This window comes from Ambystoma mexicanum, chromosome 3p (assembly GCF_040938575.1).
Source record: "Ambystoma mexicanum isolate Mex_15411 chromosome 3p, UKY_AmexF1_1, whole genome shotgun sequence".
NCBI classification, from domain to species: domain Eukaryota; kingdom Metazoa; phylum Chordata; class Amphibia; order Caudata; family Ambystomatidae; genus Ambystoma; species Ambystoma mexicanum.
The window spans coordinates 742,243,808-742,267,747 of NC_090925.1; the positions used below are offsets into that span (position 1 = coordinate 742,243,808).

The following is a 23,940-nucleotide window of genomic DNA, read 5'->3' on the forward strand; positions in this document are numbered from 1 at the left end:
CCTCCTACTCCCCTCGCTCACCTGCCGCTCCCTGCAGCTCGCTCCGCCGCTGCCAGTTCGAGGCCCGCTGGCCCACACCTCTCTCCACTACAGCCCCGCAAGTGAGGCCTGAAGCTGACCTCTCCAATGTTGGAGCTCCGGGACTTCCCCCGGAGCTGCTCCGCTTTGCTTTTCACCGTGGCGGGCCCCTCCTCCTTCCTCTTCGAGGGCCTAGGGCCGCCCTCACTCCATGCCCCAGGGGCACCTCCGCCTCCCGCAGCGGCCGCAACCGAGGAAGATCCCAGGGGCGGAGGCGGTCCTAGGTCCCAGGCCACGGGTTCCCGCCTGGGTTTCTACCCCTTCGCCAGCAACGCTCCTGCCCGGGCTGCAGAGGCCCAGCTCCACCAGCATGCACCGCAGGCAGCGCCGCGCTGCCCAGCCACTCTGCTCCTCACTACCGACGCGGCCCCTCCTGCCTGGGGCTGTGCGAGCCAACTCCACCGGCGCACCCACAGCAGGCCGTGCTCCGCCGCGCCACCTGGCCCCTTCTCCCCAGAGTAGGCCACGCTCTGCCGTGCCAACCGCCCACCTTCTCCTTAGAGCCCGCTCCACACCTCCACCGCACCAAGGCACCAACACCAGCAGGTAGGAGCACCCGGGGAAGGGAATTGCTCAATTGTCCCACTTTTTTGCTGGGAGTTCTTCGCGCGCTCCTATCACGGGGTCATCTCCCTGCGGCCATCTTGTATCCCCCCTCTCCTCTTTTTAACACTCACCATTCTCTACTTCTCCCCCCATCCACACCCCAACATCACTCCAAATAACTTTTTTCTTGCTCCAGCTTGTGAAAAAGCCTTATGAAACATTTCCTGTGATATTTGTTGGTCTTTCAACCCAGTCAGATCCAATTTCCCTCACAGCTTTTTGGTCATCTGGGGGATAAGATATGTATCTTTTACATTATAATGTGCCCCTTTAAATTCTAAAGCCAACGAGAAGGGGTAGACCCAGCGGTATCGGTTTCCTTCTGCAGTCATCCACCCCGGCAGGGCTTTGCACAGTCTTTGCTTTTCTAAGGTCACTGCTGAGAGTTCTTGAAATATTCTAATTTTGGCTCATTTTAAATCCATACGGTCTTTTTTCCTTGCCCTGGCAAGGATGCCGATTTCATCTCCTGATGTAGTGCCACCTGGCCACCACCATTCTCTGCCCATTTTGGGGACATCCTATGTGTATTAGATCGAAGAGTATTTGCTTATCATTGTCAGAATCAAGAACAGAATCCACAATATCCTTCACTTTCCTAATCAATTCATCGAGTGACTCTGCATCTAGCCCTGGTATTCCCCGATGCACAAATTGTTTCTGCGCTCTCTGTATTCCAAATCGTCTACCTTAATGCTCTTCAGATACACGAAGCGTATGAGCTCCTCAACCTTTCCAGCACCGAGCACAAGGAGTAATTCTTCCCATAGCTCTGTTTCTTCCCCAACTTTCACCACCCTATACTCACATTACCTGGGTGTCTTGTTGATTCCTTTTTCTTCCAGAACCACTACCTGACTCCCTAGCCTTCCTTTTGCTTCTGTGTCTAGGGAGGGAAAAGAAACCCCCCTTCACTGGATAGCATTTTCATTCTGCTTGCTGCTTACTTCTATTTATCCCCCGCGTGGTTTTATGGCTGCCTTGACACCCAGATCAGCCTCTGTAGAGCCTTTGCTTCACCTCAGAGCAGCACCGCTTTCTTCCTCCATTTTGCTGCTTTGAGAGCTTTTACTATATGTTCTGGTGGTTCTGCACCACACTTCTGGTCGCTGGCACCTATGCCGTTCTCTCCTGGTTTACCTCTCTAATGTGCGGTCATGCCGGGCACCGGCAGATCTGAGTCCATGGTAGTTCTGGATTCCAGAGTCTATGGATTCTGTTGCTTCATCCTCCAAATCGGAGCAGCACAGACTCTCTACTTCACTCCTGCTACTCCGAGCTTAGACCCTGCATACTTTGAGGGCCCTGTACCATACCTCTAGGCCCCAGTACCATGGCATGGTTGACGTCCGCTCTCCGAAACACTCTTTAATACAATATCTTGCCAGATGCCGGGAGATTCTGCATCTACAACAGTTTCGAACCCTGGAAAGGTGGGCCAAGTGAATTCTGTGAAGGCCCAGAAGGGAGATTCTGCTCAATTCAGTTTTTCTTCACTCTACGACATGGAGAAAATTATATTAATTCCAAGGGTTTACCAGAGGAGGGACGTTAGGAGGCCATCTTCGTCCGCATCCCTTAGTAGACTTTGAGCATTATTTATTTTAGGGTGTTTTTTGTGCTTTTTTAGGAGTTCAGGAGCACAGATGGAAGATGATTTACATGTATTTAAAACATCAAGGACGCCAATAGGTAACCTTGCTTTTACTCCTGCATTGGTAGGACATTTTTCTGGTAGCTGGCCATTTGAACTAAATATCCTTTGAGCAGTTAAGGCATTGTAAAGCTCTACATTAGAGAGATTGGATCCTTTCCAGCAATCTCTAGTTTATACAAATTAATTTGTGTACTGGGGTTTTGAGAGCCTTCCTTTCTCCTTTTATAATCAATAGCCCTGCCTCTTTCATATAATCTAAACCAGTTCCTATAAAAACGATGCAGATACACCTTTGGAATAGATCAGAGCCCAAGGTTACAGGCTTCCTGCACCCCAACGGCGATGTGGTTCCATCTTCGCCTGTAGCCCCCAACCTGCATCTTCTATGCCAATGGTTGACAAGTCAAATAGATTATGTAAGATTCGTGCCAGTAGCATCAGAAATCCGTTTGGCTGACCAATTGTGCCTAAATCCCCCCAAAAAATCAGTTGGAGCAATACTGCTAGTTAAAGGGTCCTGATCCATACAAACAACCAAGTGACAAGAGCATACATTCATCGCTTTTGCTGCACCAGGTCCTATCAGTTGAGGGTCCTGGATCACTGTCTGTGACTTAGGGCGTGAACATATCTGGGATCCGGCCTCCAGCTCATATCCCTGGGTGCAAGAATCTCCAGGCTGATTATATAGGTCGAGCCTTCCTGGCTTAAGTCGAGTTCTGTCTCTCAAACAAGATATTTCTGTCCCTGGTGAAATGGTGGGGTCTCTCCTATATCGACCCGTCATAGAGATCAGTTCCCTGCTCGTGTGGTGTTCTGCCATATTTCAAGACATAGTGCCTCATCACGAGTTTAGCGGTAACCCTTAAATGTGGCGGTAGCGCTATTACCACCGCATTTAAGGGTCTGCCAAATCACGGCTTCAGCTGATTTCCCCCCAGCTCTTAGCTGGGGGGAAATCTGCTGAAATTTCGCGCTCTTACCGCTGGCGGAAAATCCGCCAGCGGTAAGAGCGTGAAATTTCCCCATTGAGCCCAATGGGGAATGGGGAATTCCCGAATGGGCTCAATGGAGAATGGGCAATACCCGTTCGCCAAACCCGTGATCCCCCTATTAGCACCGGAGGGTTCAGCGGTAGGGCTATTAGTGCCGGCGCTAATAGCGCTGGCATTACCGCCCAACTCGTGATGAGGCCCACAATCTTTTTTTGATGGTGGATACTTCTTTGTCTCCATGTATTGTGGGCTTGCTGTTTGCCCCCCCCCCCCCGCCCACTCCGCTTCTTCTCCTCCAGTGAGGGTTGGTCACATTATCATGGTGTCCAGACATTTGGTCGACCTAAAACTGGTCGAATGACATTTGGTTGACGCAATTTGGTCGAAAACCAAATGGTCGCATTGTTTTGTTTTAATTATATATTTATTTTTCGGGTTTTCGTTTTTTACAAAAATGGGTTTTTAGAAAAAAAAGGGGGTTGGGGGGGGGGGCCCCAAAAAAAAGTGAAAATAAAAAAAAAAAAAATTCGACCATTTGGTTTTCCACCAAATTGGTTCGACCATTTGTCTGGTCGACCAATTTTTTTCGACCAAATGTCTGGTAACCCACTATCATCAGTTGTGTGTCTGTGAAGCCTGCTCAGGAATCCAGTTCTCACTCTTCGCCATCTTTCTCTCTCCCCTTACTCTAACACAAACCAGCACTACATGTTCCAATTCTTTAAGGTGCTGCATATGCTATCTGTCCCCTCCTGCTGCCCTAACGGGAGAGAAGACTATGGGGGTCATTACGACCCGGGCGCAAAGGGATACCGGGCACCGGTAATGACACTGGTGCTGGTAATCCCTTTGCGCCCTATTCCGAGGTCCCTTTGCGGGTCCTTCCCTTAACGCCTGGTTTTAGCAGGCGTTAAGGATGGGACCCGCAAAGGGATACCGGGGTCAATAACGGTACTGCAATTTGCGGTACCGTTATTGCCGCCTTCTCATTGAGCCCTATGGGGGCTCAAATGGGAATGGGGGATGGCATTTCAAATGGGGACTTGCCGGTCCCGCAAAGGGCGGAATGGACCGGTAAGTCCCCATACCGCCACGTCAGTGGCGGTACCGGTATTGGTGCTAGTCATGGCGCAAACAGCACCATGACTAGCACCAACCTCGGAATGAGGGCCCATGTGCAAATGGTAAGCTTTCTCATAAAACCAAGTTTTGATGTACTTGAATGTAATGATGTGCATCCATGATCAAATGAAATCTGTGTGTGTGTGTGTGTGTCTACATGTGTGCATGATTTGAATGAGTTTGAATGCACAGCTTTATGAAAATGATTTACACTGAACATACTGGCATAGATTATGGCCATAGATTTATAAAAGTGATTTGCAGTGACTATATTGGCAAGATTGCAGCCACAGCTTCATGAAAGTGATTTGCAGTGACCATAGTTCAAAGATTGTGGCAACAACTTCAAAGAGATCAAAGTGTTTTACAATGGGAATGCTGCCATATTTTATGGGCACAGCTTCCTGGAGTGATTTATAGTGGAGAAACTAGCATATAGCCTTTTGAGAGCTGCATGAAAGTGACTTACAATGACAATGGCGGAAAAGGTTTGTGGACACAGGCATCATGAACATGTTATAAAACGCTTGTGTGTACTTTTGGTGACAGAGTATCGACTGGATCTTTTCATGCATTACCCTAGAGAACCAATTGAAATGTGATTGGATTTTTACCTTATTTTTCTCAAAACATTTCAACACATTAATTGAAAGCAATTCTTTGGGGAGGGAACCACCACTGAACACCCCTATATATTTTACGGCTACCTCACTATCCTCAGATACTCACTCTAATTTGGGGTATACGTTAATGCCCATCCTTTAACAATACTCAACTGGCGCCACTGACCTTGAATCATTTACAGTGCCAGTGCCCCCTACAGAGCTGCCTGCCCCCCTTACACCAAAAGCTGCCTCGGCTAGTGCGAAGGCTGTGCCGTGTGCTTTTTTTGGTTTAAATGTTTCGTACCTGTGCTGCCTTTTTCCCCTTTTACACCCTAACCACTGACATTCTGGGTGCTGCCCACCTTCACCTCACCTCCTTGCGCTCCAGCATTGCCTGGTGTACGACATCGGCTTCCTTCCGCTTGTCCAGCAGCCGAATGTATGGTGACAGCGCCTCCTCTTCCTGTGATGGAAATTTCCTGTGGTGAGAAAGGACAATGCAGGTCAGAGCAGAATTCTTCCCTATCTCCAGCAAGAGTCGGACTAAGGTACATGGAAATCTGGAGGTTGTTGCAAAGGGCCAGTCCCTCTGAAAGGTGGTATAGATGGATGGAGTTAGTCAAATGTGAGGCCAGGGCCTCTAAGAGGTTGGCTGGGGTATGAAAGAGTCACTCACAGGTTGGGGGGAGCTCTAATGGTTTGGTGGCTCTGAGATGGTGTCAATCACATACCAGGCCAAGCTGGTGGGACAGAGACCCATTAATTCACATCAGTACAGTGCCCCTGGAAGGCCTGTATGCCCGGGGCATAGTAAATCATATGTCAGGGCGGTGCCTAAAATGCCAACAGGGCTGAGCAAAACAGAGCCTCTGTAAAAGGTTGTGGGGCTATGGAAAGTCATACTGATGTCTCTTAAAGGGTGACAGGACTTGGGTGATGTCAGTCACATATCTGGCCTGTGACTCCACAGGGCCAGTAGAGTTAGAGAAGAGTAAATCACGTTTTAAAAGGCAGCTTGGGCTGGGACAAAGCCAGTCCTGTGCCTAGCAGCACATCGGAAAAGCTGATCGGTTCAGAGCAATTCAGTCTGAGGTCAGGTGGCTATTTCTACAAGGCCATTAAGGCTGTGGTGGAGCCAGAAAAACCTCTTAATACCAGAGTGATGCCAGAAGATAAATCTTAACCTTGGGCATTCCACTAAACAACTTTGCAGATCATTGTTATTCGCCTGCCAAACCATTACATAAAGGGGAAAGACCATATGCAAATCAGGCTTGGTTCCAACGCAAAAGCAGAAGTCCTGCCCAAACTGCTTGGTCACATGCTTTCTGCACGAGGCCACAAGCATCCCCAGACATGTTTCGGCCTTGTTGGGTATCATCAGTGAGGTGTAGATTGGAGGTCTAGGCCCAACAGGCACGCTTTGCACGTCTGGGCATACTCGTCTCCTTAGGGGTGACTACAGCAAAACAAGAGGTGATAGCTGGAAGGTTTAGAATACATCTTAACCTCTGGCATCACTCTGGGATACCCTCCAGACTATTGTTCTTCACCTGGATTAGATTAGATGAGAACCAGGATGCAAATAAGAATGAAGATAGTTGTGGAGTCAGGAAGGTGAGGATGATACTGAATCAAGGCGGTGGAGACATCCCTCCCAACTCACCTTTATTTGTAGTTGTGAACCACAGACTTCAACAGGATACACTTTCCTGAGGTAGGTGGCGGGATTTCAGGGTGGAGGTAGTGGATGAAGTTGGGCCAAGAATGGAAGTAGGAGTTGAAGGAGGTGGCCGGAGCAGAATGGAGTTAGTGGGCTGGATGTTAGTATGTGATTGTGAGGTTAGAATGGTGTTTGGTGGGTGAAGGATGGTGAAGCGGACAGGATATTGATAGTTGCCTGGAAGGTTGGTGGTCTTCATAGAGTTGAGATTTAGGATGCTGGATGAATTCACTACACATGTTTGAAGTGGAACAAGCTTACATCAGAAGTCAGGATGGGGTGGATGTCATGTCAGTAGAGGTTAGGATGGCAGTCGTGAGGCTCAAGGTTGGAAGTAGGAGGCAGCACTGTTGTGCTCAAGTTCAATATGGTGGTAGTGGGATGTCCAGATGTTATGCAGGCCCAGCTGACTCACTATACTTACTGCAAAAGTTTTTGGATCCTTTGCCCATACTGAGCCTGGAAGTACTCGTTTATATGCTTCTCCGCAGCCATGGTTTCACCTCGGGTCACAGAAGAACTTTCCTCATAGAGTCCTGTCTGGCAGATGGGTAACAATCATCACACTGGTTTGCAGATGTGTATTGTTTTATGTGCAGGTTGACTGGTTTCTAAGGGTGTGGTGAAGGGGTGAGCTTGTGTTATTGGGTATGCTATGTGTGTAGAGATGTATGCGTTTGTGGTTCTAGTATTGGGACGGTGTGTGTGTCGGAAATGTAGAGGCATTTTAGGGGGTTTTAGTTGTAGTCTTTGTGATGAGTTTCTGTAGGGTGTGTGCATTTGGAATATGCATGTGGGGATTGAGTGTGTGGCTTGTGTGTAAGAATGTATTATGTGTGCAAGGTGGCATGTTAAGGTGTCAGTGGATTGTGTGTGCTATATTATGTTATGAGGTTGTGCAGAGCTCACTGCTGCCATTTTCATGGTCGCCAGGCACTATGGCAGATTTGGAAAAAGTTTGGTTAGTAGGAAGAGAGGGAACATGCAAAAAAAGGGGCTTCACGTGGGTCTGTTTCCAGGTGTCCTGTGTCAAGAGCATAGAGGCATCTTTTTCCAGAAAGGTCTTGCATTCCTGTGGTGCTAGCATGCATGTGGCCAGGATTGTGTTATGTAAGTTCAGTTTAGAAATGTAGAGTTGCATTCTTTGATGTCTGTTGGGAGGGTTGTTCAGTAGCAGTCTGCGAGTGGCACAGTTGATATGACTATAGCGCTGGGGTGCACAACATACGACCAGCGGGCCATATGTGGCCCATCATATTGTGCTGTGCATCCCCTGGGCGTAGGACTTTCATAATGAAGTGCGCCCCAATTCAAGCAACGGAAAAAAAGCGGCCCGCACTTCATTACAAAAGTCTTTCTAGTATGAGAACATTGCTGGCATAGGCATCCCTAGAGGGGGCCAATTTCCCCCAATAAGCTACTTTGCACCTCCTAGTTTATGGCCTGCTCCCCCAGGCAAATAACTCTTTCCAGGAGCCATAAAGGTGCCCAGCCATTAGTTGCACGTTTGCAGGCTCTATTTGCCAACACACCACTCTCAACAACCCCTCCCACACTCACTCACACTCCTGTACCCCTGAAATACCCCCATTAAACGCACAAGGCTCACACATCATAGGACCTTGCAACCTTCTTCTTCTTCTCCCCAAGTCTGCCCAAAATCTCATCTTGTACCCCCTCTGTATTTCCCCCAGCACTTTCCTCCCACTCCCAACCCCACCATGGCTCTCTTCTCCTCCGCTCCTAAACTTCAATCTCACACCAGCCTCTTAACCCCTCCATACTGACAGCTGATCCCACTCACACTACCTGCCCCCACCCTTGCCCTCGTCCCTTCTTCAACAGCTCCCTCACCAACCGCCCCTCCCTTCCCCATTCCTACCCTACACCAGAATCCTCTCCAGCCCTCATGCATACTCATTAATGTCAGGTGTGTCTCCAAAAATAAATACATGTTCAACCTTATATCCCATTAAAACCCCAACATTGCGTTCATCACTGAAACCTGGTTAAGCGTTGACTACAATCCCATTGCACATGAGGCCTTCCCACCCAACTACTCCCTGATTGTCCAAAGCAGAGCCAGTAGAGCTGGGGGACTCGCGATCCTCCACAAACAACACCTCTCAGTCATATTCACTGAGAATTCACTGTGTAACATCGAATGCGAATCACTACTTATAAAGATCCGCCTCCACCCCTCTTTCACCTACAGCTTCCTTCTCCTATACAGACCGCCCAGCTACACCAGGAACTTTGCTGACTCCCTCTCAGCCACCCTAATCCAACACCCATCCTTCACTTTACTAGGAAACCTCAACATCTGGTTTGACATTCCTGCCACCCCTACGACCCACTCTCTCATAGACAATCTGGAAGCTCTCAGCCTGACAAAATTGATATCCCATCCTACTCACACCGCAGGACACACCCTTGATGCCCTCAAACCTAATCTCCACCCTCCCTCCCTGTCCTCTACTCGAGACAGATCACTACACCATATTTGTCTGCCTCCTGCACCACTCTCTCTCCCCTGTCCATTAAGCTCCTCCAATTCAAATCATCCCTCCCATGTCCCTCTCTGGAATAAAGTAATTATTAACCCTGACCTGGCCAATTCCATTCTAAACACACTACTTGGTCTCTCACACCAGGAAGGACATCCTTCCATCAACCTGTTCAATCTTTGGCTCTCCAACTCCCTGAGTCCCCTCACACCCTCCAGACATGCTTCTCAAAGATCAAGCCCCAACCCCAAGTGGTATACACCTTCCCTCAAATCCCTCAAAATCACCAAACACTGCCTAGAATAAACTTGGAGGACCAACTCCACACCCCAACACAAAACAACCTTTGCAACACGTAATATGGCCTACTTGACCAAAATAAGTAAAGCCAAAAAAAATCTATGGAAACTGAATCTCCAACTCCAATAACCCAAGTAGCGAACTCCACAAAATCATTGCAGAATTCAAGTCTCCTAGCTGTATAACTCCTTTCTTCCCACACTCTCAATCCTTTTACAACAATCTTTCTGACCACTTAAACAACACTGCTCTTGATAGACACTGCTGCATCATCTCCAAACTAGCCCTACCACCCAGTTCTTCCTCTTGCCCTTTGAGTCCAAATCCTCCCCCATCTACTCGGCCATTCCTCTCCTCATTCGGTCTTATTTCCCACTCCAAATTCATCAAACTACTTGTACTCAGCCACCCTCGGCCTCCCCAGCAGATACCTGTCCCACTCCACTCCTTAAAAAGATACTTTCTACTACTGGTGCATGCAATGTTGACCGGCCCATCATCAACAGTTCCCTATCATTCGGTATGTTCCCTGAGGCCTTAAAAAACCTCATATGTCAAACCCCTTCTCAAAAAACCCTTACTCAACCCCTTCTTTCCCTCAAACTACCACCCTACCTCAATCACCCACTTCATTGCCAAACTCCTAGACCGCACTGCCTGCAAGCAACTCGGCTTCTTCACAGAAACCAACATGCTCCTCGGTCCCAGCATAATCTTGGTCCAGACCCCTTCGAGGAACTGAATCCTCTCTTGTGTCTATCTGGGATGATCTCAAAAGGTCCGTTGATTCAGAAGGATGCTATCCTATCCATTGCTTTTGACACCAGTGAACACTCAATACTCATAGACAGACTCTCCATTCTAGGCATCAGAAACTGTGCCCTAAAATGGATCTCTTCATTCCTTTGTAATCGATCGCAGCTCATGCTTCTTCCACCGTTTTCCTCCGCCCCTCGCCCTGTTCTGAAAGGGGTCCCACAGGGAGATTCCTATTCCCCCCATCTCTTCAATATCTACCTTAGCCATCTGCCGGCACTCATCCGCTCCGACAACCTCACCTGCTATAACTTTGTAGATTACACCCAGATCATCTTCAAAATCCCCAAAACACCAGCCTCCCCCTGACCCGATCCCTCCTCGTGCCTCTCTGATATCGACCTATGGATGATGGTCAGCCACCTTCTCTTCAACCTCAGCTAATCAGAAATTCTACTATGCGTCAAAACCACTCTCATTCCCCAACCGCAACCCTGGCCAACTTGAAAACAGTCACAGAGAACATTTTGCCCATCCCTTCCAGCATTCAACCTAATTACTAATCTACCAGGCACTTGATCAGACACCACCAGGCGGAGCCGGCTATTTTCATGGCGGCTTGCCCTCGCACTCTGACAAGCGCCGATTAGGAACACAACCTGCCCTCCGTTATCGCAGCAGCCCTGCCTAGAGACCCTCGCAACCCACTGAATACAAAACACTGAACAGCTATCTAAAGTCTATAAACGACTGACGTAGCCACAAGTAAACAGATGAACCACCTGCCACTGCACACTCATTCCCGGTCACCATAGCACCATCCCTGACATGTTACTCACCTAGGGGCGTATCAGGCAGATATACCAGCCCACCTATCTACATTCCAAGCCTAAGCTCACACTCTTTCTTAGTCTCAAGACATCCTTCGTTACCTGATCCCAGCTTTTAAGATGACCCGTACCCGCTCCATGGATCAGACGGCTAAGGATGACAGGCAAAGGGCAGTTCTCTCCCAATTTGTTCCCGTTTGCCAATAGACAACCATTGAAGAACCCTACAGCTAGAACTAAGGTAAGGTGGCACGGGCGGTGAATACAGCCATTCCTGTGCTCAATTAAAACCCTGCTACTTCCACATTTCCTTCAGCAAACTATAACACTGTGTAGATTACCTGATTCTCCCCCTAGATAGCCCAATAGATGTTTTGGGAGTTACCTGTGTGTTGCACTTAGCTGTATTTCGGGGGTAGGAAATGTATCGCACCTGGATGGATTTTTGGGGGTATAAAATGTGTGGCCCTAGCTGTATTTATGGGGTAGGACATGCATTGCACTTAGATGGATTGTTGTAGGTATGATATTTGACCCTACCTGTATTTTGGGTGTAGGACATGTGTGACCTTAGCTGTATTTTGGGGGTAGGAAATGTGTGACTCGAGCTGTATTTTGGGGTAGAAAATGTATTTTACTTAGATGGATTGTTGGGGTAGGAAACGTGTGACCATAGCTATATATTGGGGGTAGGAAAGATCTTTAGTAAGACTATAAATGTTGCCTGTCCATTGCATTTAGAGAATCTGATTATCCTAGTTCCTGTGGTACCCTGACTGTCATAATAGAAGATGCACTTGGACAGCCATTCTATTGCACTTAGTAGTCTTGAGGGTAGCCTCTCCATATTGCCTAGAAGAATCTGAGGGTAGCTGTTTTTTCCCCCACAGACGATCTGATGACACAGTGACATCAAGGATAAAGCTCCATTTGAGCTCTAGGTACGTATAAGCACACCACTATGGTAGACATCCGCTGCAGGCATGGCCATCCATCCACACACATGAGAAGGCATCTATGATCTGCGCCAAATTTTGTCTAGCTGGACATTTAGTATTACCGCTGCATTACAGCACCACCAAACCATGAGTTGGGCCGAAAGTTGGAGGATTCACCCCCCAGCTCTGAGCTGGAGGTAAATCCGCTGACTTTCCGCCCATTCGCAGCGCAATTACTGTGGCACAATTACTGCCATGGTAACTGTGCCTAAAATGCCCCATTAGTCCTATGTTCTAAAAATAAATGGGCACTTACACCACCACTGCCACTTGTGATCTGGCGGTAATACCAGCGGATCAAGTGGTGGTAACGGTAATTGCATTGAGCAGTATTCCAGTGGATTTACCGCTAGGATAGACTGCCCAATTTGTGATGAGGCCCTTAATGTTTTAAGACTACTTACCCTAGACTTGCATCCATCCCTCCGCCATTAGGATACAGCGACAACCTACGACAAAGTTCTGTCTAGCTGGACACATAACAAGTCTCTTGCACTTGTGACCCCCTTAAGGCACCCACCCTCATGCCTGGCCTCTTGGGTTGCTTATTGGAGCCTAGCCAGCCCATCTAATCCCTAATCTCGGCCAAATGCACACACGCATTCTAAGCCTTTTGAGAATGATCTCATACCTGGACTTCGGTCCCCGAGGGCCTTCCCACCACAAGCACGTTGAGACCATTACAATGGGGAAAGGCGCTATATAAATGATTATGACTAGTACTACTACTACTTCTAGCCTGTGTTCTTTCTTCTGGTCTGAAAGGGACACCACAGGAATCAGTGGTCCATGAATATCACTGGGGTGGGGAACATCACTGTTAGAAGCAGGCTTTCTACATGATGGACACACTTTTGTTTTCTAAATGTGCAGCTTAAACTTATCTAGAAAAAACAAGACATTTCCAAACTGAAACAGGCTTCTTAAACTTACATCACTAGTTTTCTTTCAAATGTGATTTTTGTGTCTGTTCCTCCTTTTTTCACAGAATATATTTCTAAAGCTGTTATATACTTGTCAAACTGCTTAATCACAAATAAATGTTTCTACTGCGCTGACAGCTGTTATTAGAAAAATAGGAATCTGTGGGTTATGGGTGCCAAATTTTGATTTTCACTAAGGTGGCGGAAATTCCCTCACCATGTCCCAGAATATAACTAAGCTACCAACCCAACCCATCCACTGGCCAAACACATTTTGTAATACTTGCTTTTTATAAGGAATTGCAAAAAGTCATAAGATTTTCAGCCAGTTTTAAATATATAACTACTGTCTAAGGGGAAACAGAGTTTCCTTTTGACAGTTCTGTTCCTCAGCCTTGCATATCGAATGAGCCATGCAAAACTAGGGGCATATTATTGCCCCAACCGTGCATGGCCCTTTGGGGATGCTGGCTGAGGAACTGCATGTTTGCATGTGCGTGGGAGGCACTCCTGCACCACCTCGCACATACAAACAGAGCAGGCACTTTGTCATCAGCGTTCCGGCTCTTGCGTGCACAAACCAGGAAGCGCTCTTTGCTTCCTGGTTCCTGTTCGTGCTACACAGGAGCTGGAGTGCTGGGAGGAACCATCAGGGCTGGGACAGATGGTACGTTAATTTAAATATGTGCATGTCTGTGTGTATGCTTATGTTTTGAAAATGTTCTTGGGGGGGTGAGGAGGAAGCCCCCCCAATCCTCTTGATTGGTATGGGCTCCCTCGCTACGCTTCATCACACTGACATATTGGGGGGAATATTTACGTCCCTCCAATTACACAATTCACCAGCCGGCACTGGGATGTAGAGCCAGAAACTGAAAACAGTGCAACTCTACAGGGGCAAAGTGAGATTCTTGCAACCATTGCTATAGAACCAAAGGAGCAGTTGGCTCCTTTCCTTTTGTAATCCAAGCCTTTATGTGAATTTCTTCTGTTAAACAGACTGTCCTTGACTTTCATTTGAAATTGACGTATGCGTGATATCTCTTCTATTAAACAGACTCTTTTTGACTGGCTATTATTTAAAGCTGAGCTGGAAGTGTTGTATCTACTGCCAAATGCCACCTCTAACTACACATTATTTGTAGCTCTGCTGGGAGTGATGGCTGCGTGAGTTAAAAGAATGCAGTGTCCTGCTGAGTGCATATGGCATTTCTGCAACTCTTGAACATAGGTTGACTTTTTAGGATGTATATTAACTTGATGCAAAACGTTTTTGAATTAAACCTACTCTGAACATGCTTAATGCCCCATTTTTTTAACCTGTTTGGAAAAATATAGGTATAATTAAACCAGTTTGTCTTACTGACCCTTATTTGATATGCCACCCACACACCACCTTGTTGTATTTATGCCCCCCGGTTTGCCCCCTCCCTAATACTGAGCTCTAGTGACGCCACTGTTGCTCCCCCTCTATTGGCATGGCGTATGCACTACATGGCTGGATGTCTAATGTTTCATGTGGTGTCTGTGCTCAGCCAATAGGGGACCAGCAATGTGAGAATCACCGCTGGGATTGGGTAAACTGGCTCTTCCCAACTTACTTTTGACAGAACAGAAGACCCTCACATGTCTCGCCTTGCCCTTGTGGCCTGCATTGCCCCCATGGCATGTTCTTCCCTGTGCCCTACTTTCCCTGTATGCCCCCACCTGCCCATCGCCATGACTGGCCTTGCCTGCCCCCACCTGCCCATCATCACCAGCCTTCGGCTCCCAAGGTAAGCTTGTGGCTGTAGCTGGAGGGCTGGTGGGAGGAGACGAGCTCAGGTTGTGCTGCACAGTGCCACCATGCTCACTTCTATTAGGAATCATGGGAGGTGGGAGGGGCGGTGGATGGTTGTAAATTAATATAGCTCTCTACTGAGTGCCACGGTGTATGGCCAAGTCAAAGTGCTAGATGTCGGATAATACTTTTACTAATCCATTTTCATACAATTCTTAACAGCTGGATTCATTCTTATCAATTTTTAAACTTAAATAGTATTTTTAAAACTGTGCCAAAGGATCTTCAGATTTATGTGAGATTTAAATTCACTGTGCTGGTACCTTTTGCATATTTGCAAATCATAAATAAATACTGTGATCGTCACTGTTGGCCGCGAGCGTAATAACCAGGGATGGGAAAGTTGTTTTTATGTTCAAATCGCATAGCGCTCTATGCAAGTCTCAAGGAACATGGAGTCAAGTAACTATATATATATATACACACACACACACCATCCCCCCTCCACTCCACACAATCTCAAGCCCACACACAATCCCAAAATTGCCATTCTCCAATTATACTCGCTTTTTCACACCAAAGAGCTGAAAGCAGGGTAAAAGGTGTCTGTGATTATTGGATATTGGCAAAAATCGGTCCTAGATAAAGCAATGGAGAGAGGGGGTTGATAGCTGCAGAGTATCAGCCATTGAATTCTTCCCTGCACAACAGAGCAAAGAAAAGCGGCCAGTGGTCAAAAACTAAATGACCACTTAAAAATGTATTTGGCCAAGTCATAGTGAGCCACCCAATGTGAGGGGTTGATTTCAATTGCAAGAGTTGGAAGGCCCAAATACAGAGCCTCGTCATCACTCCTTCCCTCTCAGGCTTGCGGTCTACACAGCTCTTGTCCACATGTGGACCACCTGGCTTGCTGTGACGTGTGCATGTTGCTGGGGTGCAAGGGAGTATGGATTACATAGTCACGCTCACTAACAATTCTGTTTTTCTTCAGGGTTTAACACACAATTCTACCAACACCTGTGCTGTAAAGCATGCTAATAAGCCGTATAGAAAACCAACTATATCAGTTATATTTTTTTCGATGGCCTGTGGACACCTCCTTTGTATGCTGCTTCAGAGCAAAGTATTGGAAAGAGAACATTCATTAATTGCCTGGTGGTGTGTGGAGGATGCAAATATAAAGGTTTTTCTTTTAATTTTTTTTCTCCAATGTAATGGTGTCCTCCCAGTCTGCCCATACTGCAATTCTCTAAAGTGCAAAGGGTCGGAGGCTGCATTCTCTTCTAAGATCCAGAGGGAAAGCTTCCTCATGTAGTCACTAATGTGGGCAGATCACTCGTCAGCCACATCTGCACAGCTCTGTTCCACCTTCAGGACACCTAGCTCTGGGTTAGGTTGTTGCTACTGGGGTTACGGGGACATTTTGTTCTCACACTATGGATAACCTGTTCAAGCCCAGGGTCAAATCAGTTTTTCTTCTGCTTTGGTAATAATATGTAGTAACACCAGCGCTGTGAACAATGTTAATAAGCACTAGAAAGACTATTGGTTAATACATGTGCTGCATAATTCAATGCACAAATAGCAATAAAGACAAGAAGTACACCTCACAATGTCTGTTTGTTCCCCCACATGCTTACTAAAATTGTCTGGGGGGTGGTAAATACACCATATGCCCCTCCCGGCTACCCCACACAAACAATCCGGCCCCCTGTAGACAGCTTGTAAGGTACATTCGGCCCTCTGGCAAAACTAGTTGTGCACCCCTGGTATAGCGTGTTTGATCATGGAGGTTAAAATGGTTAGTGGTGATGGATTCGTTGAGGGCCTGGTGGGCCTTTCGGGTTCCCATCTGGTGTGACCATGCCTACTGTGTATTTGATTTGTGTGGATGGATGATGAGTGTGCGATTGGCTGTTGAGGGTGGTTGTGTGCCTATGCTGTGTTGATTATTGTATTAAGTTGTAGGACCATTGTTGTGTGGGTGGGTTATTTGTATGTGTGTCTGAGTTGTGTGTGATGTGTGGCTGGGTTTTGTGTGTGTGTGTGTGTGTGTGCGCACGCGCGCGCGCCTGCACACGCTTGTGGGTTGTAGAAGTAGGGCTAAGACTTTTGTATGGCCATTGTGCCTTTGTAAATGAGTGTGGGATTGAGTGTGATGGATTCTGTGTGGGTTTAGGAGTGGCTAAACATGTATGTTTGAAGTTCGTGTATGAGTGAATGTGTGGTGGTGATTCTATGTGAGTTGGCCTATGTGGGGTGAATTGGTGTGGGTGTCTACATGTAGGTTGTTTATTTGGGCAGTGTGTGGGGCTGGGGGGAGGAGGTGCATGTGTGGGAGGGGTCGTGTTTGAGAGGGTTGTGGGCGTTAACTAATTCTGTGTGGGTTGCTTGTAAGTTATACGTGAAGAGTTGTGCATTCTATGGGTTCTTGGGCTCTGTGTGTGGTCTATGTCATGTGTATGTGAAAGAGGTGCTGTATGTGGAATTTGTGTTAGTGTAATGTTACTATACCGCTCACCGGTGCTATTTGCACTGTCTCAAGGCGATCTGCCAGATCTGAAAGTGAGGGTTGGTTCAGTTTAGGGGCTATGATGAGGTGGGCTGTGTGTGCATGTGGTGTACAAGGGGCAGTTTTTATGTGAGAGGGTACTGTGTTGAGGTGTGTTGTATGTTTATTTGTATGTGTGTTGTATGTGTGCGCTGTGCGTTTGGGTGATGTGTGTTTGGATTGTGTGTGTTGAAGCTTGGCTCTGTGTGTTGGTGGTTTGTTTGGTGTAGTTTTGTGTATGAGTGTTTGAGTTGCATGTGGATTATATGTTTGTGTTTTGGTGTGGAAGTGTGCGCTTTTGTGTTGTGAATTTAGATTGCGTTGTAGTGGGGGAGTTTGTGTTGCATTATATACGATGTGAGATATATGCCAATGTATGCGCGGCTGAGGAAGTGGAGTGTGTTTTCTGCCGCTTGGTGGGCGTGTATGTCGGGGTGAGATATGCCAGCTGTGGTTGTGTGTGTTTTCATGTTTGAGTTACACGTGTGGAGTGATGGCATGTGTTGCGCCTGGTACCCCCTGCCAACACAACAGCATGTACTGCACAATAGTGACCGACCTTATTCCACCTTTGACTTTAATCGAAAGTGGCTTTCGAGTGGGGTGGCCAGCCCACAGCGGGGATCCTCGCCTGATTGGAGTAACCTCTCCTGAGTAGAGGGCCCTCTCCAGGTTTGCAGAGATCTCTCCCGGGTGTGGTGTCTTCTCCTGTGTATAGATCACTCCCCCTTTTGGGGTGGCCCCACCTAGGTGAGTGGCTTTTTCCACTCCTCCCGGCACCAATACATCTGCACACTCCAGACGCTGCCCTGACCTTGACAGTTTCTTCTCTGCTCAGATGATGCTAAGCAGTTACCTAGCAACCGGATTATGCGTGGACGCAAGATTCTGAATGACATCATCACGAGGTTCTAGCGTCCTTGCCCCTGGACCACAATGATGGGAATACAGCTGGCAGCCAAGCCATGTATTATGAGTTTACGAATTCCACCTTCCCACTTGGAATTCACAAACGTTTCTCTTTATTCTGCCTTTGTTTTAACGTCAGCTGAGTGCCCCTCCCGGTTTGGACTCTTGGAGTGTATGTTCGCTCTAGAGCCAACGTCGACTGTCTGTCCCCTTGTTACCTACAAATGCATCCATCCGGTGGCACAGGGCCAGATATGTTTCCATCAAAAATTAAAATCCTAAATTCTTCACTTTAGTAATTTTCCTTGGCACTGTGAAAATTACAGACTCTGGTTTATGCTAACGCCAGACCCCACAATGTCAGCTGTTGCAATGCAATAGGTCCTATTTCTAGACTCAAACCCACTACTTCTCTAGGGAAGGAGTGGGATTAAGGTATTGCAGATAGGCGCTGAAAGAAATTGCAAACATGCGATTTGAACTCATGGACACTCATTGGAAAAGGCCCATTGTATCCAGACTGAGCTGATAAAAAACCTCCACCTGGCAAAATGCCTTTGACTTTCTACCATCGGTGTATTTCAGGTCAGGGAGGAGAATTGCACGAGAAGGCTCTCGGCAGCCATCTTGGCTAGGGACAGTGTAACCCAAGTGACTGAGAGTCAAGTAAGCATTGATACCTGTCTGATATAATCAGCCTGTTTTGAAGGAAACGTATGAATCAGCTAGCATTTAACAGTTGGGCCGCATTAAGAAGTTAGCAATTTGACAAAAAAAGTGGCATCATCAAATTCAGAGTTTCAAAAGCTAAAACTCACTACAAGCAGACTTGTTTGGTGTCCTACGCGCAAAACCAATACCAGATGTGATTTTACCGCACGTGGTAGTTACCTCATAGAGTAATAGACAATCCCCAATGGGACTCCCAAATGGTGAATAAGTGAAGGCTCTGCTTGACTCTAGTCAGGCAGATCCTTCCCATTAGAGCATGATTACCGCAGGCAGTAATGGTAAAAAAAAGTTTGCCGGCATTACCTTTGGTAATACAGCACAGGTCCTAATGAGGCCTTTGGCCAGCTGGTGAGTTTGGAGTCTTTATTGAGCACTGTTCCACCAACTAGCCGTCAATCCATTCAGGTTACATACAGGAATCAATCACACACCAAATTAAAAAGAAACTGGCGGTTGGACGCAATCAGCAAACAAGCATTGGCAATGACAACAGTTTGCGCTTTTGTGTAGACATAGGAAAGGTATTCGCCAGGCAGTGCTGCAAGGGTAATAATTGGGCATTAATGATAGCAGCTTGAAAATGTTGCACGTACCTGGGCATATGATAGCAGCACCTAACAAATGCCTATCAAATACCTATACACAAGCCAAAACTGTTGACTTTACCAGTGCTGGCATTTAATAGGACTTCAATGATGGACACACATACTGCTTATTTTATTTTTTTAACAATTGTATTTATTTCACAGCAGCATAGATTACATTCTTCCTTTAACGAACATCAAACAATGGCGTAGAGTCCATTCCGCCTTCTACCCCGATCCGAGGTGCCGATTGCCGCTGATATTTAACCAACATAACCCCCCTCCCAATCCCCCACCCCGCAACAAGAACATCTCAACATTTGGGAGAAGTGTGTCCTTTTCCTCCCGCCCCCCAGGAGGTTCCTGCCAATCAGACATCCACGATCAAAGAATAGAGACATTGCGCAACAGCCTAAGTGTGAAATACATCTGTTCCCTATCGTCCATGAACTCGTAAAACGGTGTCCAGGTATTAATATATTTCGAGTAGGAACCATAGGCAATTGCAGTCACTTTCTCCATGGCCATCAACCCCCAGAGCCTCACCCACCATGCGGCTACTACGGCCCTTGTTTGTTCTTCCATGCCTGCGCTATGGTGATTCTTGCCGCGCTCAGCATGTGAGTGATTAGGTCAGCTCTACATCCGGAGTTAGCGTAGCTCCCTTCCACTGACTCACCCAGCAATACCACCACTGGGTCAAACGGTAACTGTACCCCAGATATCTCTTTTATATGGCTTAGGACCTCCCTCCAGTAGACCTCCACAACCGGACATTTCCACCACGTATGGATTCAATCCCCGGTTTGCCCACAGCCCCTCCAACATAGCATGGGATAGTCCGGGTTGATGGAGTGCAACCGCCGTGGCATCATATACCAGCGTAAACAAAGCTTGTACTCCCCCTCTTTAATTGCAGTACATTTAACACATACTGCTTATTAATCAAGTGGCTGAAGGCAGACCTGCTTAAGACATTTTTATTACACCAGTAGCATGTTTACATCACCAATTAAAACATTATCTCTCATAAAACTGCTTCCCAGTGCAAAGTCTGATTGCAAGGCTTGATAAATGTAGCTCCAAAGGGATCCGAGGAGGGTGTGTTTTGGGTGCAGAGAGCAGGAAGTGGGTAGGAATGGCCATAGGGATTAGCATGGCCATGGGCAGTTAATGGGTGGGTAAATAATCCCCTACACGCTTTGTTTCCCTTTTCATATGCCACCTCTTCCTAGCTGTACTCCAATGCATTAGTTCTGGCTTCTAGGTGGCACCTAAGCGCCACCTTATAGCCAAAACTAAAAAGGCGTATAAGAGCTTTGAAATGGAATGAGGTTATGCCGCCCAAAAACAGTATGGCAGGATGTTGCTGTTGCTTCTTAGCTTAAACGCCAGGCTTGAAAGAGCAGAGGCTGGTGGGAGAGGCGAATGTAGCACTATTGTATGAGTGGTATCTTCCAATGTTTCTAATGGTCTTTCAGATCGGGCCTGGAGCCAGAATCCTGCCCCCCACATCCTATTGTTATGTCTAGCGAACTCCCTGAGGTAGACAAACAGGGATTCCTTCCAGCTTCCCTTTTACTTTTAGATCACTTGGAAGTGAGGGAAGGTAGGGCGCTACCTATAACTCACAGGAGAGGGGGCACAGCGACATTCACCTGAAGGGCAGACAACATTATCCCCATAAGTTGACGGCCTGGCCCTGCCCCACAGATAGCAGAATGAATGGAGGACCTGCTTCAAGCCTTCACGAAGGAGATCATGCTGACCTCGGATCTGTCTGTCCTGTGGCATTATGGAAGCTGGGGCCATGGGGGACGTCTCAGTCCTTTCGGCCCCGAGCCAGTGTTGGCTCAGGTTATGGAATGGGGAGGTCTCACAGAAAGCCATCCTGAGGCTGCTACCTTTCTCGGGTCAGAACATCTCTGGAAAGGAAAGGTCTGGATGGAACGGTGTCTCTACCACCTTGCTAGGCAAAATGTCAATTGTTAAAATTAACATTTTACCCCCGTCTATTATAGCCTTTTCAGGTGTTGCCTGTCCCAGTTCCTGAGAAGACATTGTTGGGTATTCCAAAGGACCTTATGAGGTTCATATGGAACGGGAAGAAACCATGCATTAAGAAATTGACACTTTATAGGCCTAAAGAACAGGGGGGAGTAGGGTGCCCCAATATAGTAAAATACTTTCAAGCTGCACAGCTACGAGACTTGGCGGAATGGGGAAGGGCAGTTAATGGGAAACATTGGGTAAAAATGGAACGAGCTATTGCAGCAGAAAATATTTGGAAAATTCTGTGCTTGCGGAGGCGGGATGGACCAAACGGGCTCAGGGAAAACCTGATAATCAAGTATGTCCTGGAGATCTGGTTATAGTTGACCCCATGGCCGTCGGAGCGTACCCCGCTCTTCAGAAATCCTGCCTTCCAACTGGGGATGTAACATTGCCGGTTTGCCAGTTGGATTATAGGGCGGGCAAGGGAGGTCCTAGATCTCTATGAATCCACTGGACACAAATCATTTGATGACTGTTGCTGGGATTTTGGTTTAAGGAAGGAGTACCGCTACACATACCAAAAGATTAGGCCCTGCACAAATACGCCTTCAATGGCAGAATGTGCAAACGACAGAACAGAAGGAATGGGAGAGATTCATTTCCGAAAGCTAGTCTAACAAGGGTCTCACATCCTCGATGTACAGAATACTGTCAGAGGGGGAAAGCCGGGGCCAATTGAAGGTGAGGCGGAAGTAGGCAGACAGTTTACCGGGCGATTCAGGGGGTGTTTCCCTTTCACACGTCCACGCAGAGCCAGAATCCTACAGGATCACAGTTTAGATAGGTGCCATTACACGCCAGAAAAACTTCACAAAATGCATAGAGATAACTGCGAAATGCTGTTGGGAATGTGAGGGAGAGGGAACAGCAGAGCACATCTGGCGGGGCGGCCGCATTTAAAACATTTCTGGCAGGAAGTGAAATTGAAAATCGGTGGAATCTTGGATTGGACTTCAGTAGCGCTTCTCAACATCCATGTCCTGGGAGAGGCTAAGCTTAGGGGGAAAGGCGGGAGTCGCTGTGCAAACTTGCTAATGTGTGCAAAATGCTGTATTGTTACAAAATTGGAGGATACTGGGATTGCCCTCGATAGTGCAGTGGTAATGTGTGATTCGGGATACTGTCAGGACGGAGAAGATTTCTGCAGTAGTTAAGGATGACATGCGATGATTCAGTAAACCGTGGTCACCTTTCATTGAGTATGCCCACAAAGACCTCGATAGACAATACATGCCTGCATGGTTGAAATTACTTGATATTATGCCTGAGGAAGGAAGCTAAGCGGTGGACAGAATGGTCATTATAGAGGAATTATGGATAGAGGGGTTTATTTCTTTCTTTTCGATGTTCAAGTTGAAGAGAGAGAATAGTTGAGAGATTGTTAACCATCAAATTGTGAACAGAAACTGACGACGTGCCATTGTAGGTGAAAACCCCATGGAGATGTGTTAATGGTTTGCTAGGTTATGCATGAGAAAATATTTGAATAAAGATCTGGTTGGAATAAAAGGGGGCGAGCCCTCTTTACTCCCCCATTAGCGTTCCAGCCCCACACATGTCCACAAATCCTGAACTCAACCTGAAATACTAACCGAAGACCTTGGCTGAGACAATCATTTCAATGACTACTGTGTGCTGATTAGTGATGAGATTCTGGTCAGCAGAGGAGAGATTAATGAAAGATGAGCTTGAATTTATTTAAAGAACAGGGTTGTCAATTTCCATCTGAAGGGACACAGATTAGTACATATACCGCTGGCAGAGGCATTCCCCAGAGGGGTTCCGTGTACAATAGCACAAAGATGAGAACAAGGGTTGAACCAGTTTATGCTGGTGTGTACAAACTGAGACAACACCCAGAAAAAACAATAAGAAACAGGTGACTTAAAAAGGTAACATTAACCTAGGGGTGCAATTTCCTCGAACTAAAGAGTAGTACTGTAAAAATAGACAAAACTGCTTTATTACCTGGCACTAGGGGGGAGTGGTAGGGCCAGGAAAGGAGGATGGGGCAGAGGGTTGAGGGGGCTCCCACTGCAGCAAGTGATTTAAGTTTAAGCTAAGTTCAAAGTCCAGATAAAAAGCTGAGGAGAAAAGGGGAAAACCTTCAGACCTGACAACATTGGATAAGGCAAATAAGGGACTGGACTCATCAGCAATCATACTGAGACACTTCCATGATGCTGCACCTACACTATATACCACCCTTTCCACTGGAAATCACTT

General features: G+C 47.1%; 1 protein-coding gene across 2 annotated transcripts in view; it reads right to left on the reverse strand.

The window, feature by feature from the left end:
• CCDC42 (coiled-coil domain containing 42) overlaps positions 1–18,262 on the reverse strand; it is a 61,774-nt gene extending 43,512 nt beyond the window's left edge. The window contains exons 1-3 of one of the 2 annotated variants that reach the window (XM_069649861.1): positions 17,994–18,262; positions 7,211–7,326; positions 5,437–5,542 (exon numbers count right to left, since the gene is read on the reverse strand). In XM_069649861.1, the coding sequence (XP_069505962.1) occupies positions 5,437–5,542; positions 7,211–7,281 (177 nt within the window). In that variant the 5' untranslated portion in view covers positions 7,282–7,326; positions 17,994–18,262. The remainder of the gene's footprint in view (positions 1–5,436; positions 5,543–7,210; positions 7,327–17,993) is intronic. The other variant, XM_069649862.1, reaches the window with a different exon arrangement.
• Between the last annotated feature and the right edge of the window lie 5,678 nt (positions 18,263–23,940).